The sequence below is a fragment of the Artemia sp. Qi Xiang Cuo genome, unplaced genomic scaffold (assembly GCF_049724085.1).
Source record: "Artemia sp. Qi Xiang Cuo unplaced genomic scaffold, ASM4972408v1 HiC_scaffold_3213, whole genome shotgun sequence".
Lineage (NCBI taxonomy): Eukaryota > Metazoa > Arthropoda > Branchiopoda > Anostraca > Artemiidae > Artemia > Artemia sp. Qi Xiang Cuo.
Window position 1 is genome coordinate 57,379 of NW_028300606.1, and position 17,416 is coordinate 74,794.

The window sequence follows — 17,416 nt, forward strand, 5'->3', positions numbered from 1 at the left end:
GTGTATGTAGCTGTAGGACCTTCATAGTGCATGGGTGCTGGGCCCTCTTTTCCTTTGATCATTGTTTTTTGGCACCTTCTCTTTTCCTAGTTTTGCCCTCTTACAGGCATTTCCTACTCCTTCTTTATCTTCTGATTCTGATGTACTCATGACAATGTCTGATGGGTCTTCATCAGAACTGAGCTCATCAGCCATATCCCTAATGAGTTCTTTGTTTGTTTCATCTGTATCTTTTTGTTGTAGGAGGATTGAGCAGAGGGAGGTTACCAGCTTTGTTAACTGCTCAACAGATTTTCTACACTTAAGGATCTCTTCTTCATGGTTACATATTAGAGGTGGGAATGCATTGTAGGGTATTTGTGGGTTTGCCAACCCAGTTGGTCTTGTGGCTTGGGTTGTTTGGGCAGTTGTTACCTGGCTAAAGATCCTTCCATAAATTACAGATGCTCTTGATGTATTGGCCTTCTCTTTGTAGAGCTTGCAGTCTCTGCTATTGGCTGTATGAGCCTCATTACAGTTGCTGCATTTTTTGGGAGGGTTAGATTCATCTTTTGAGGGGCATGTTTTGAAATTATGGGCTTCTGCACAAATCAAGCATCTCTTTTGTCCCCAGGAGTTTACAGCTATTTGTCCAAATTTCAAACATTTGTAGCATTGCCCTGGGTATGGTACATATTCATGAATATATATCTGGGCACCCCATACAGCAATTTTTGCTGGAAATGGTACATCAGTATTGAAGTTAATTAAGATCATATATGACTCTTGTCTCTTACCACTCTTTGATATATTCTCCTCATTTGCAATTTTGGCATTTTTTATATTTGATTGAGCTTTTACTTCCTCTAAGACCTCCTCTTTTGACCCAGCTGCCAGGGGAAGGAAACATTTTCCCTTACATATTTTTCCAAGAATCCTCTCTTTGAAGATTACCTCAGTGTTGTTGACTTTTAGTCCTCTAAGCAACATAATCTTAGAAGCAATTTCCTTGTTCTTGGCTAGTACTTCCACAGCACTGCTTAGTGTTACATTAGGACGATCCACCCCAAAATCTCTGCATACATTTTGTGACAGTAGCTTTCCTATGTATCCTATGCGTGTCCTGGGTAAAGGTCCATTGTCTTTATTTTCAGCAGTCTTTCCCCACACCAGGACACGGGGAGCCTGGACACCAGTCCCAGCCCCAGGGGCCCCATCACCCTGTAATGGGTTAGCAGAAGGATCACCCATGTCCATAGAGAAATTGTCAATAGCCTATACAGGAAATAGCCTAGAAGCAAAAAAAATAAGCACAAAAAAGCAAGCACTAAAACAATAAATAGCAATAAAACAAGCACTAAAGCACTACACAATAAGAAGCAAGCCAAGCAAAAACACTTATTCAGAAGCCAGCAAAACTCAAGGTCACTATATCTATTACACACCAATATGGAGCTCCTGAGGAGTACAATTACGGAAGCCTTTTTTTTTCTTGGTTTTCTTTGATATTGATCCACAAATTTGCGAAATATTTAATATTTAATCCAGAAGAGCCTTTCAAGAGATCGTCTTTTTCTTCCCTCCAATAGTCCAATTCCACCTTTTAGCCTTCTAGCAAGTTCTGGTATCTGTGGGCTTCTTTTCAAAGTGCTAAAAAGTAAAACATAATTAATATTTTATAAAACAGATAGTAGATTGGTGTATTGAAAAACCATTCTTAATTTTTTATTTGTATTAAAAAAATGTATTTCTATATGATAAAAAACTAATGTACATAAGATTTGAAAGACTTGAAAGAACCATCGGAAAGCAGAATTATTCAAATTTTGGCAGAACGACTTTAGCAAAGACATATTTTTGGAAATCTGAGATAGCCTAGGACAATAAATAGCAAAATCATAGGTGACCTTGTGTATTTGTAAGGCTTGTATATGACCTCTTGTTAAATAAAAGTAATATAAGTGGGATATAGGATAGACTAGTAGGCCTAGTGGTTGCTCGGACATCCACTATATGGCTAATATTGGAGTAAAGTTCATTTGTGATGCAAATAGGTGTTATATATAGATTGAGGATGCAATTCTAGGTATATATTTGCACATTAAGGGGATGGGGGTATATATTCTGTGAATATATAGGTCCTAAGAAATTCATGAATTTCTTAGAAAAATTGGAAAAACAAAGAAAGAAGTGAAGATAAAGGTTCTCCCCCTGCAAGATGTGTTAACTAGGATCATTCTGCATATTATGGACTAAAAATTGTTTTCTTAATATGTCCAGCTGGACTCCTAGGCTTCAAAATTCTGGTTGGCCAGTTGGCTAATTTAAAGATTTGTATGTATATACACTATCAAAGTAGCCACCTGGTGGTATCCCGTGGTTGCTCCAATATCAATTACACCTTGCTCCCTCCCCTTCAATAGCTAATGACATAATTTAGTCCTAAATTATTTACCTTTTTTGCTTTATTAGGCATCAAGTCAACTGTTGATTGAAGATAAGCAACAAATCAGGGTTTTCCCTCAAAACTAGCAAACCTAGGCTCTATTTGGCCCATTTAGCAAAACTGGTAATTATGCAGTAGCCTAGAAAAACTAGGCTACTGCACTATGTAATAGAAGAACTAGGGTAGCCTATGGAAAATTGTTCAAAGTAAAATGAAAGTAAGAAAACATGTTTGTTTCTCCCAAAACATCAAGTCCTATGCTATCCTGTATACCAAAGTTAATTTATTGCATAGGTTTGTTTTTGCTTCTGGAGATTATTTCTCATCAACAGTTATTTATAATGCCAAACAAAACAAATTTGAACATTGACCCTCAAAATCATCCAATCTTGGTATGTAGACTAGGCTATATAAGGCATTTATTTTCACAAGATCTAGAAAGCCTGATCTTTGGTAAAATTCTTGTTTGTGGGCTTTTGTCATTTTGGAAAGTGCTAAGGATGAGTTGGTGAGCAAAATTTGGTACTTTCCCATTATGTGGACACCTCTAAAAAGTCAAATTTGGTTAATGTTAATGAAATTAAACAAAATAGGATGAATATATGATAGTTTATAAACAAATTTGGGCTATATGTTTGCATATTAGGGGGGGGGGAGTGTGAACCAGGGAATAAATAAAAAAACGTTAGACCCTACCCTAAGTACATTCCCCCCCTAAACCCCAAAAAAACACAGTTTAATATTGTATATGCAATGAAAACCATGTTATCATTGCCTACTCTATAGTGGTTAACCCAAGGTGTCAGCATAATGGGAAAGTGCCCAAAATTCTCTAGATATGTAAGTCGACTTCTAGTTTTAAGATAAAAATTTTTGATATTGCTTAAAATTCTACTGAGATAGCATGAACTGTATTTTTAAACAGAAAGGAAAACATTGAAAACTCAAAATGTAGTTAAAATAGTTTTTGTAAGAATTAAGACAGATTCTGTCATAGGCTAACTCTCATAAATGCAATCTTCTTAGCCCTAGAACCAAGAAAGGGGTAGCTTGGCAATACTTTCCCAGCAGAGCTGTTCTTAGGGTTTGAAGTACCCAGAGTCAAATTAAACACGGCCCCCCCTCTCCCGGCCCACTCCAATATACGCACGAATGCCAAATCACTATGACAAAGGTGGTCTAGGTGAGCAACTTCCAAGCTGTAGTACTTCCCCCCAGCAACATCACCAGCAATCTGTCATCCTTCATCTGCAGGACGTGCCCTTGCCATCTCAACCTTTCTCTCATTATAGTCCTAGATATATAAGATATAGTCCTATATCTTTTCCTGCAACTCTATCTTTGTTTAGCACATCCTTAAAATGTTCTGCCCATCTCTTTTTAAGTATCACTCAGATAATCCTTGTGCAAGTTCCTTCTCTTCTCTATTAAACATAAAGTTTTTCAACGATTATCCCTAGCTGCATTCCTAACTCTCTTCCAGAAGACACTATCAGCAAGTTCACAAATTGTTTCCTGAAATTATTCCATCCATCTTCTACATTGTCCAATTTGAAACTCTTTAGTCTAGTATTTAAGTGTTCCTGGAAAGTTATTCTGAAATTATCATCCTGGAGTCTACTAATGTTATAACGTCCTGGGAGGTAGTTGACCTTTCGAAATTTCAGCTTTAAATCAACCCTAGGTGCTACTAGATGGTATACTTTACTTTTAACATCAATAACAGCACTCCTATATAACCTAGTATCTTGCATTGATTCTGCCAGTCTTTGGTTTACAATAACATAATCAATAAGGTTAGTTGTCTTACCATCATATGAATACCATGTTAACATGTGGACTATTTTATGAACAATTACTGTATTGGCTATAACTAGATTTTTTTACCTACAAAATTGCAGAAGTATGTAGCCATTACTGTTTTCTTTTCCTACACCAAATTTACTTAGGCTAGGATACCATCTATCACTACTTCTGCCAAACTGGGCGTTAAAATATCTTGATAAAAACACCATATTTCTACCCAGGACCCTGTCTATTTGTTCGTAAATTTAAGTAAAATTCACCTGAGCCACTAATATCTTTGTTAGTTGGTTCTACAGGGGCATATACTACTATAACTGATACCCTGTACTTTTTAGTCGTAGAATTAGCAATTAGTATACTGTTATTAATACATTTCTTGCCTAAACAAGACTTAGCATGAACCCTACTCCCTGTCGATGTACTCCATCCTTCCTGCATGAATAAATAAATATTATATTACCTAAACTAATTCTTCCTACCCCTAGGATGTGAGTTACTGAAAGTCCTAACAAGTCCAGTTTAAATTGTTTGAATTTGCCAGTGGAAATTTCGATACAATAGTTATTTTTTATTTTCGTAACATTCCAAGTTACAATTTTATATTCTTGAAATCATTGAAATTATTTTGGCCTTAGGAAAAACAATGGTCCTGGGTACCAGTGCAGGAAGGAGACCAACACATCTTCTCAAGTATACATCAAAGCACTTAAGCCAGTTTAGAACCGGACAGCAATAAGTTTCTGGTACCTCCAGTATGATTGGAGACTTTGTGCAATCCTGGGTCCATCTTGTTCACAACATGGTTTTCAGCACATGGCAATATTATTCTATTATCACTGGTAGAAATCCTGCAGAAGCAATCTCAAGCCTATTACCTCTAACTAATTGTATATCCATGCCTAAAATAATTATGATACTATGGGGAGGCAACCCATAGTATATAAACTAGCTATGAAGAGATTTTTCAACCCCAAAACGCCTGCCAAAACAAACCAATCCCAGAAGAATTATCTATTATTCAGAATCCTGTGCAAATGCTTTGTCGTTTACTAGGCTATAATTTCCTTGAGGGTCACCACTCCTCAAGTGGGAATAGAGTTGACCAAAGGTCCCCAATCTTGCGGGCACCGTGACAGGGTTGAGGCTGCCCTTTTTAGTGTCCGTTGTCAACAGAACTTGATCTTATGCCCTGTTGCAATTGTCCTCCTCTTAAGGATCCTCCCATGATGGTGTTATGCATCACCATACAATTTAACCCATTAATGGGAGAAGGTTTGCAACTCATAGCACGTGTTCACACACCAGTGGGCCCTGCTGAGTTTACATTTGAGGAGCCTTCTTCCTCCTCCGCCTGTATTTACGGCCCCTGGGTGAGGGTGCCCCAGTTTCCAGTATGAGCCCCAGAATGTAAAACTAAAGCTATAAATGACACCATAAAGTGCAGAGACAAGAATCCTTCAATAATAGGAAACAAGTGCTCCAATCAGGCTTACTGATTATAATCATCAATTACCTGCCATGCTTTTTCTTCTTATAGGCATGTTAAAGAAGAAAACTAAAATAGTAGAAAAAACATGTGAAGATGGTTAAAACATAACAAAGAGCATTTTAAGCTGGAACTTCCCAACTTTTGTTGACAAATCTTTTGAATAATTTTTTGGGGAAGGAAAACCCCTCCCTGCCATGCATGTTGGTATAATTTGAACGTAGACGTGACAGGATAAGCATTGATGATATTAAACACTGAAAATGGGGTCAGAAACAGCGGGATAATTTGCAGAAGTTTGAAATAAGGTGTTATATTGTTTGTAAGTTGTTTTTCCATCTTCAAATCCAACGAAAAAAAAATAATTAAAAATTGCAGTGAGTTGCTGAATGAATGATGTGATCTTATTGTGGAATATGGAATGATATGTTCCTTTTTCCTGGTTAACTCTAAGCTAAAAGTACTGAGCAATTTTCAACCCAATCATATTAGGTTCCCCTGCCTCTTAAGATTGTTAATATGCCCATTAATCTACAAATTGACTCATTTTCAGAAGAAAAAACGTGAGAGGGGTGCTACCATTTTGAACAACCATCACAAACACTAAACGTCATTTTGTCGACAAGGGTCATAACATCAACACGTCAGAACATTAAAAATTTTTTTTTAGATATTATGACGTGTTGATGTTATGACTGTCGACGTTCTGATGGCTAGTGGTTCTGGCGGGTTTTCGTTATGAAAAAAATTTGTAAGTATAGATAATAGTAATAAGTATATAATAGTTTAGAAACAAAGTTCGGCTATATATTTGCACATCAAGGGAGTGGGGGTAAAGCTTAGCATATATTAAATATGTATCCTAATCTAACCTAGGTACCTTCCCCCCACTAAACCTCAAAAACAAAAGTTTTAAAAAACAAGGGGAATGAATTAAATTCCCCTACTAAAAAATTGAAGAAATTTGACCCAAAAACTCATGTTTCTGTGTTTCTTCCATGCTCCCTTCCTTTGATAAGTCTTCTGATAAATCCCACATCCTGCAGGGCCAACTGATGCTCATAGACTTTGGTTACATAAGATTCGTGGTTGTTTATTGCTAAAATTATATGTTTTTTAGGTGGTATTAGTAAATGGTTCACTCTGTATTTCTTAGGTGGAAAATTTTGCTCTGAACCAGAGCAAGACTTGTCGGGAAGAAGGATAATGGATCAAGATGCTCTGCTCAGTACAGTACACAGTCAAAGAGAACAGAGAAAGGTAATTGTTTTTTTACACTGTGCACCCCTCCGCCCACCCCACCCTGGAGAAGGGTGTATATTTGGGACATTCACCTTTCTAAAGGAAGGCTAGCATTAGCTCTTTTTTTGCATCTTATTCAGCTTCCTAATCCTGCAGTTTATCATTATCCAGTTATTTGTTCAATCGTTGCATTACGCTAGTAGTATAGGGGGACGTTTCTCTAAGATTGGCCCAAAAGATGCGCTTTCCCCCTTACATAAAAAGTGGTGGCATGAAAATTTACATTTTAAATTACTAATAAAAAAAAATTTTTGTTTTTTATAGAATATTAATTATCCTAAATTTAAATTTTTAACCCCCCCCCCCCCAGAGTTTTTACATAATAATAGTTAAGATTTTTTGTGAAGTTAGAAATTTTTTATTTTTCAAAAAAAGGGCATTTTGTAGTGCATCTACTTATGTTATATTATAAATTAGATTTTATCTTCAAGCTTTTTTTGGTTGACTTTAAAATCTTTCAATCAAAATAACTTCATTACTGCTCATTGATACACAAAAAATCATAGGCAGTGCAGTAGCGCTGCCTAAGTTGAGAGCGATTTGGGCACAATGTATTATTTGTTTATTTTTTATAAAACAAATAAGTCTTTGTCGTAGCTTTGAAAAGAAAGAGAGAAAGTAAAAACAAATGGAAGAAGAGATGTTGTTCTCTTCGAACAACGTGATTGTTTGGACAACGGTGTTCTCTTTGAAAATGTGAAATACAATTTCTGCCATGTTTACCTAGTGTTTTCCAAAAGTAATTTTAATTGTAAAAGCTATAGCCAGGGGGTATGACGAATTCTCGTTGCTACAAAGTGACTCTAACTTCAATCCTCCTTTACTTGGGCGAGAGCTCGTAGCCACTTTACTGTAGTAACTATTTATTAATGATGTATTATCATGTTTGACGCTATTATCAAATTCTCTGGAATTGGTAGCAATGTGAATAGCAAAAATGTTGCAGTTTACTTGTAAATGGGAATATTAAAATAAATTTTTCTAAGCGGTAGCAGTTTTTCTAGCTTTCCGGAACTGATAACAATATGAATACCAAGAATGCTTCTCTTTAATTCTAAAATAGACCAGGGAAAAAGTTTAGGGAAATTAGAACATGGTAATGGAAAAATTATGAAGCACGTGAACACAAATAATATGAATGTCTGCAGAAAAAAACCAAACTTAGAACGTTTATTTTTTTTTTATTTTTTTCAATAAAAAAAAAAAAAAAAAATTGGTATTGAATGTTGCTAAGAATGCTGACAAGCTTTCAGAATAAGCCAAAAGCCACCAAAGCCTAGACTCAAAAATAAGCACATTAGAAAGAGGCTATTGGAAAGCTACATAGAATGTTGAAATAATCAAAAAATGGTTTTCAAAATGTTAATCAGTAAGAAAAGTATTCTTATCAATAAAAAAGAGGTTCTAGGTCTTTTGCTGAGAGTAATTGATACTGGTGGTTTTAACTATTGCTGATAAGCATTCAGGCTTAGCTGAAAGCCGTAAAAGCTTGGGCTTCTGTACAAGGATACCAAAATACTAGAAAGCCATGGAAAAATTGAAATAATCAAAAAATTATTTTCAAAAAGTGAATCAGATTTAATATTTGTTGATGAACATGGTGCATATCAATAAAAAAGTATTCTTATCGATAAAAAGGAGGTCTGAATTCTTTACTACTACTACTACTACTAGTAACAACTCACCACAGCACCAAGCCGCCTAAGGCCAACGCAGCTACGCACGCTCCTCCTCCATCCCAATCTATTCACAGCCTCCCTTTTTGCACCCGCCCACGAAGTTCCCATTTCCTTTAAATCATTCTTTATGACGTCCTCCCACCCCAGACGAGGACGACCTGCTTTCCGTTTAGCCCTAGATGGTTGGCCGAAAAGAACAGTCTTTGGCAATCTGTCATCCGCACAACGTGCCCTAGCCACCTCGACTTTTCTTTCAATATAGGCCTCGAGAGCGGTATTGAACCACATTTTTCGTATAGCCTATTGTTTGAAATATGGTCAGTCAGCTGGGTACCCAGAACAATCCTTAAGCAATTGCTCTGGAAAACATCTAGCAAATCTTCATCCGGTTTTGGGAGCGTCCATGCTTCAGAGCCTTATTTGACCACTGTCATCACTGTAGCTTCTAATATTCTAATCTTGGTTTGAAGACTTACCCTCATATTCTTCCAAACTTTTTTTTTACTGTGAAAAAACACCCTAAGCCTTGGCTATTCTACTTTTAACATCTTCACTGCTCCCACCATCTTTGCTAATACTACTACCAAGGTACGTGAAGCTGCCCACCTGATCAATCTTTTCATTACCCAGGGTCACCTTTTCATCTTCACTTATTCCTAGCCCTAGTGACTTGGTCTTCTTAATATTAATTTTCAAACCTATTCTAGCACCCTGAACTCGCAAAACCTCTAAATTTTCATTCATTTTACTCACACTTTCATCTAGGAAGCTTAAATCAGCAGCATAATCTGAGTCCAGGAGAATTTTTCCTCCCCATTTCATTCCGTGGTCTCCCATTGCCTTTCCTGTGCTCCTTAAGACAAAGTCCATCAAAATAATCCATATAAAGGGGAAGAACACAACCCTGCTTGACTCCTGATTTAATACGAAACCAGCTGCTAACCTCATTTCCTATCTTAACCGCAGCAGTGTTATTCTTTTACATAGCACTAATCACTTTAATGTATTTGTCTGGTATACCATACAAGGATAAAACCTTTACACAAGCTCTTCTATCAACAGAATCGAACACTTGCTCATAATCTATAAAACTGAGGACCAAAGGTGTTTGCAAACGCAGGCACTTCTCAATTATTAGCCTAAGAGTGAAAATTTGGTCCTTCTTGAGTGAAAATCCTTTAGATTATGTTTAAATACAGTATTAAAAAAGAATATAAAGGGATTTTTGTGAAAAACATTGTAAAAGTCTTATATTTGAAGCCAAACAACATTAATGATTAAAAGTATTTCTAAGTAGTTAATATGAAAAAGTTTTAATAATTATATTAAAAAATAAAATTAAAAAATGCAGAATATTTTGGATTCATTTATGAAAATATTTATAAACTAACAATAATTTAAAAATTTAATGAAATATCTACTATGTGCTAGAAAATATTAAAAAAAAAAAAAAATTAAAAATGCTATATACAAAGACTTACTGGAGTTTATTCTCCTCTCGATTTGGCGTGAGCGTCAGAAGAGCAGACGCCATTCTCCTCTATGACATCCGGTCTTGAGCAGCCGTGACTGCGTCCTCAAATGTTATTCCTGCCTTGCTTAGGAACTGGTGTAGACCATTTTATTCTTGGATGACCACGTGATCGTTTCCACCTAGCGGCCATGGGGTTGGAATTGTAGGCGATTCATTATGGCGTTTCTTTGGGCATTTGGAGAAGATGGCTGTACCATCTCACCATACGCTGCGTTACTTACAGGGAAAATTAAATAAAAAAACAAGTTTTTTTTAACCGAAAGTAAGGAGCGACATTAAAACTTAAAACGAACAGAAATTATTAAGTATATGTAAGGGGGTGGCCCCTCCACCACGCCGTGCTCTTTAAGCTAAATTTTTAATATGTCTTAAAAATTTATTTTTAAAAAAAATAAAAAACTTTTTTTTAACGAGCGAGGTGTTGAGGAGGGACCCGCCCCTTACATATACGGAATAATTTCTGTTCGTTTTATTTTAAACGGCCGCTCCTTGCTTTCAGCTAAAAAACTTGTTTTTTTATTTTATTTCTGATCGTTTTTTAGTAATGCAGCTTTTATTTGGGCTCACCGTCATTGAATAAGTAAAACAAAATTTTCATATTAATTTTACTTTTCTTGTGCTAAATGGCTTTCCAATAAACCGAAACCAATACTACTTGTAAACAATGGGCAAAGTTCATAACTAACAGCCCTTCCCTTGTGACCTGTGGGGGATTAAGTCATCCTAAATGACATATTTATTAGATTTTCGACTATTTTGAACAAAATGGCTATCTCAAAATTTTAATTGGGTGACCGGGAAAAAAATGAGCGTGGGAGGGGGCCAAGTTGCCCTCAAATATTTCGGTCACTTACAAAGGGCACTTGAACTTTTAATTTCCGTTCAAATGAGGCCTCTTACGATGTTCTAGGACTACTGGATCGATACGATCACCCCTGGGAAAAGAAACAAATAAACACGGATCCGTGATCTTTCTTCTGACAAAAATTCAAAATTCCACAGTTTTACAGATAGGAGCTTTAAACTTCTATAGTAGGGTTCTCTGATGCGCTGAATCTGATGGTGTGATTTTCATTAAAGTTTGATGACTTTTAGTGCTTTTTCTCCCCTTTTTTTCGAAAATAAGGCAAATTTTCTCTGGCGCGTAACTTTTGATGGGTAAGACTAAACTTGATGAAACGTATATATTTGAAATCAGCATAAAAATATCATCCTTTTGATTTATCCATTGGTATCAATATTCTGTTTTTTAGAGTTTCGGTTACTATTGAGCCGGGTCGCTACTTACTTACATTTAGTTACCACGAACTGTTTGATAATGAAATATGTTTGGTATGAGTCAGGAGGTTGGCATTACTGATAAAATTGTACCAGCTGAGTCTGGCTATCTTTTGGAGTCCTTCGGTTTGAGTTACACCCAGCTTGTTCAAAGTTGTGGGGGTTATTGACAAAGTTTTTGCGCCATTTTGTAGGATGGAGCATACAGATGCATAGAGCATCTGCATTTTTATGAGGCGGCTGACAATAGGGTTGCGCCAGATTTGATGAGTCTCTCTAGGACGGAAGATGCCTAGGCAATTCGTACGGTTGCTTTTGCTCTCGACTTAACTATCACTGATAGAATGGAGCTGAGGCACGTGACGCCTCCCACACGATTTATGGCGTTTGGCCCATAAATCGTGTGGACCAAATGATTTAGGAAGAATAATAAATTAAACATTACTATACAGCTAAATCAGGGATACGGGAATAAATTTATTTTGGCTGGGGAGAGACAAAGTATAAGAAGCCACATAAATTGGCAAAATGTATAAAAATGTTGGGATTTATGAGAAAAGTTTATATTTAATAAAAAGGAGGCCAGTATACCAAAATGAAGGTGTGCTGTATACCAAAATGAAGCCATGTTGTCCTGCTAAATGGAATTTTTAATTTTTTTTTTAAATCCTCAAGCAAACAATATTTTCGTAGAAGGTTAAAACCTTATTAATAAGTCGGGTTAAATTTTGAAAATGGGAGATACACTCTTTCAGAAGATAAAGGGGAATTTATTCAGTGGGAATGAGACCAAAAGTTTTGTTTTGAGGGTTGTGATTCGCTTAATTTCGGATACTTTTTACTCACGTTTTTGCAAATTTTTCAAAATAAAAATAAAGAAATGTCACAAAAGCTACAACAATTGCTATAATGTGTACAAGTTCGAAATTTGTAATTCTTGAACTTTTTTGTTTTATTAGGATCGACAATTCGAAATCACTAAAATTTTAAGATGCGAGATACTTCCAATATTTTTCAACATGAGACTTTAAAAGGTGAAGGATGAGCCCTCTAGTCCCCCTGGATATACCTGTGTTTCGTTAAATTTTGGATTCAGTAACTTCTGATCCTTTTTGTTTTAGGAACAACGGTTAGCTGCATTAAAATACAAGTCTGCAATAAAATGCCAGTCTGCCGTGAAAATCTACCTGACCAAAAAAAAACTCAAAGAAACGTCAAGAAAAGAATATGACGAGCAATTTTCGCGGGAGAATGTGAAGATACGCAGTATGGAATACTTATTAAGAAGATTCGCATATTTCTATGATCCTGTTATTGATGAATCGAGAATTGTAAGCTGAATTTAATTAATTTATGTTTGTCTAATTGTTAAGATGCCGCAATTAGGTGTAAATTCTTTAAAGCTATATTTTTTGAAATTAAATGACTAGAAAAGCCTCGATTGTAGTTATTTAGTTAGAGAAGGGCATTTAACACCAAAGGTCTGACCATTAGGCTATTAATTACCTCCATATCCAAGACTCTGAAATAGTAGATTAATACTATTTTCTGTAATTTTTGTTCTATTGCCAGTATTATTTTTAGAAGTTATTTTTTATTGTTTTTATGAGGGCTGGATGACAATTTTCAATCCTCCAGTGCATTGTCAGTGCTGTTTTGACTATGCCAGTCTTAAGGGCCAGCGATCTCTTGCATAAATAAAAAGGTGAACAGAAATAAGTTTTGGTATTTTTAATCTGTGATTTTTGATGTTGTCAAAAACCGAAATGCAAACCCTGAAAATATTATTTTTAACCTACACCCCAACCCTAAGGGCTGCTAGGGTGGTTGTCATCCTCTAAGACCTAATTTCCAGAACTTTCAACTACGTTAAACAAAATGGCTATCTCAAAAATTTGATTGGATGTGTTTGGGAAAATGGTGGAAGTGAGAGGGACGTTAGTCGCTCTCCAATCACTTTCAACTATTGAAAAAGGCACTAGACCTTTCAATTTCCAATAAAATTATACCTTTTAAATTTTCTACGAAAACGCTTACAAAAAAAGCCTTATCTGCTCCCGGGGCAAAACTTCCCCCCCTGGCCCGGAGGGCTGGGGGGGGGGCTGTCCTCCTCAAAAACCTATTTCCCAGAACTTTCTACTACGTAGAACAAAATGGCTATCTGAAAATTTTGATTGAATGTGTCTGGGGGAATGGTGGGCGTGAGAGGGGGGTGAGTTACCCTCCAATCACTTTCGAGTATTAAATACAGCACTAGCCCTCTCAGTTTCCAATTGAATGAGTCCCTTTTGAAGTTTTTACGACAACTCTATCTATAAAAACTTATGTGCCCCCAGGGCATAACTTACCACCTTTGCCCTGAAGGCTCTGGGGGGTTTGTCATCCTTAAATACATACTTTCCAGAACAAAATGGCTATCTCAAAATTTTGATTGGATGTGTTTGGGAAAATGGTGGGCGCGGAAGGGGCGTTAGATGCCTTTCAATCACTTTCGACTATTAAATAGGGCACAAGCCACTCCAATTTCCAATCCAATGAGTCCTTTTCGAAGTTTCTACGACAACTCCTTTGATACGAAGTGCCCTGGTATGAAAAAAAAAATATATTGTGCCAACAACGTTCTTTACTTAGGCAGCGCGATTGCGCTGCCTCTGATAAGTGAAGTCTGAAGTGTACTCTGAATAAATTCTAAGGATTGCCATTCGCATTTTTAGAAGAAAGTTTTTTTCTTTTAGAAGATACGTTTTCCATTTTACATTTAAGACCAAAAAGCAATTGAAATGATAGATAGAGAGGGGAGAACGGAAGTCGAAAGACCAGGTAACCAATGCCTATTTTGTAGGCTTGGACCAAAATACCTGCAAAAACCAATTCGAATCAATCCAATTTTTAATCAATGCGTCGAATTAATTGACAAAAATTTATTCGAGTCATTCAGTCATTGACTACTTAACACAAGAGAGTTATATCGTGCTTTTTGGATATTTTAACTTGGATACTTGGTAAATTTTCCATTGGCTGTTTTCAGCTCTCCTTTTTCTTTGATCCCGCCCACTGTCATCAGTCGCTGCTAGACATTCATAAACACAAGGTGTTCCGACGTATTGAGCGAGAGAGATTTTGCTTTTTCATTTTGTCATTTGCCGAAGCTATGCAAGTAGGAAACCGGGCGTTTGCTCAGTTTAAATATTACAAGCTGTGGCCTTGCAAAATTACGCGGCTGGTACCTGTTAAAGATGATGGAAGTAATTATGAAGTTTTCTGTTACGGAACTGACGAAATTAAGATAATAACGTCAGAGAATATATGGGCCTACGCGGAAAAATGTGTACGGAGGACTCGGAAGGTTTAGCCGGGGATTTATCTGAGTCGGTTAACTTGATGCAGTCAGAAATTGTTAACCTTCGTGACGGCATACAGGGTGATATTCGTAGGAGAGTGGAAGACCAGTGCAGAAGATTAGGAAGTTCTTCGGTGAAACAGATTAAGTCAGATTTTCTTGATACTGTTACGCAAGCTGTCTATGAGGTGATTGATCTGGAATTCAAGGGTAAATTTTAACTGATTGAGAAATTACTTAGCGATTTGCGGGCAAGAATTGTTTAAATTGTGCAAAGCTCCAAAAGTTTGAAACTAAGCTGGATGATATAAACCAGTCTTCTCTTCTGACTAAGGTCATTGTATCTGATATAGACTCTCCCGTGCGTGATTTGCCTCACCTTGGTGAGAAAGTATTGGCTCGTCTTAACAGTGAAATGGGACTCAATCTTGATAAATCCGTTGTCAAGGGTGCAAGGCATTTGGGAGGTGCCTCGGGAATAAAAAATCCGATTGAACTTGCATTTTTTACTGAGACATTTACAGTTGAGATCCTGCGCAATCGCAAGAATTTGAAAGGTTCCCGAATCTATGTAAATGAGGCTCTAACCAGGTAAAGGCAAGAAATCTACAAGCTTGCGCGCAATAAGTTCGAATTGAAAAATGAATGGACTTTACGAGGTGTGGTTTATGTCAAGTGCGGTTCGCAAATCAATCCATGTAAAACGATTTCCGACGTAGTCCAGATTCGCAATGTGTCATATGAACCTGTCGTCTAAACTAAGAAGTGATGAATTTTTCTTTTCTTTTTTTTGGTTTATGGATAGTTTTCAGTGTTTTCTTGATTCTCGTTTGAAATTCTAAACTCACCTACCGGAAGTGATAAAGATATGCCTTATGTAAATAATCTACCTGAATGTGATTATTCTTCATGCGACTTTCTATCGGATAAAAAAAAAATTGTGATTTTCCGATCCGATGGTTACATGTAAATGCCCAGGGGTTACAAAGTGCATTGAATGAGCTGAAGCTCTTGCTTGCATCTAGTCCTATAGACATTGTTGGAGTTTGTGAAACTTTTTTGTCTGCTAATACACTCGTTACAATGTTAGATCTGCCCGGGATGAAGTGTATTTCGCGTACAAGGTGTCAGAATGCGGGAGGAGGTCAGATGCTGTATATTCGTGATGACTGGTCTTTTAGTATTCTCAGTGATTTGTCTGTATTTGATGATGGGTTATGTGAGACTATTTTTGTTGAAGTTGTACCTTTGGGCTGTAATCCATTTATTTTCGGGTCTGTTTATCGATATCAGTCGTGTAACACAAAGAGATTTTTTGAAATTTTTGAAAAGCTGTTGAAAAATCTGTAATCTTTGAAAAAAAAAATGTTATTATTTCGGGTGATTTTAATTTTGATCTTTTGAATCTCGATGTTGGAAATAATAAGGAGTTTTTAAGTATGATGTTGTGTTCTAATTTTTTTCCAAGTATTTCTCTGCCCTCAAGAGTTACAGCTAACGCAGCTACGTTATTAGATAATATATTTTTCTCTCCTGTTTTATTTGATGCTGAAAAATCCTCAGTAATTTTGTTTAATATGTCGGATCATTTTCCGGTGAGTGTTCTTTTAAATTTAAATAATAGTAATAAACAGCATCGAGATTCAACAATGGATAATTCAAAAAAGCGATATACATAGATTGATTGTACTTCGTCAGTTAATTGGTGACCATGATTGGAGTTCGGTTTATGGCTCAGATGACGCAATTGCTGCGTTTTCAGATTTTATTGATCAAATGATGCGACTGTGGGATCGGGCTTCTTCAACACGAGTTTCGCATGGACAGTTTGTGCAGAAATTTGACCCATGGATTACTGAAAGTATTTTGACATAGTTAAAGCATAAAAATAGAAAATTTAAGAATTATTTAAAATTACAGACACCTGAGTCGTTTTTAGAATTAAGATTTTTATGGGTAAAAATAGTTTTTATAAAGAAATTTGGTTTTAGGCTCAAAACAAAAAGCAAAAATCGTCAAGCATTTCACCTTTGTTGGCACATATTTTTAACCTATCACTTATGCATGGGATTTTTCCTGAGCTTTTAAAAAAAGCAAATGTTATAGCATTACCTAAAGCTGGGAGTTCAACTGACTGTTCAGATTATAGAGGCATTTCTGTACTTTCGATCTTCAGCAAAACTTGGAAAAACTTGCAAATAGTCGATTTCGAAAATATTTATTTGATAGTAAGATTTTACACACGTCTCAATAAGGTTTTATAAAAGGAAAGTCAACTGAACTGGCAATTCATGAGCTTTTACTAAATGTTGATGATTCCCTAGATGATGATTAACACGCGTTGGCGATTTTTCTTGATGTCGCCAAGGCGTTTGACACCGTAAATCATTCGTTGCTTCTTTTTAAACTCAAGTCTTATGGGTTTTCAACACATGCTGTTAAATTTTTTGCATCTTACCTTTCTGGGATACGCGTAGATTGTGTTGATAAATCTAGTGATCTCCATTCCGAAACTTTTGCGATTAATTACGGAGTGGCTCAGGGCTCTGTCCTTGGGCCTATTCTA

The 17,416-nt window shown here is 36.3% G+C and overlaps 1 protein-coding gene across 1 annotated transcript in view; it reads left to right on the forward strand.

Moving 5' to 3' along the window:
- LOC148938495 (ubiquitin-protein ligase E3C-like) overlaps nt 1–17,416 on the forward strand; it is a 93,616-nt gene that overhangs the window by 3,463 nt on the left and 72,737 nt on the right. Inside the window, exons 2-3 of the mRNA XM_089107750.1 lie at nt 6,874–6,977; nt 12,632–12,841. Coding sequence (XP_088963876.1) covers nt 6,874–6,977; nt 12,632–12,841 — 314 coding nt within the window. The remainder of the gene's footprint in view (nt 1–6,873; nt 6,978–12,631; nt 12,842–17,416) is intronic.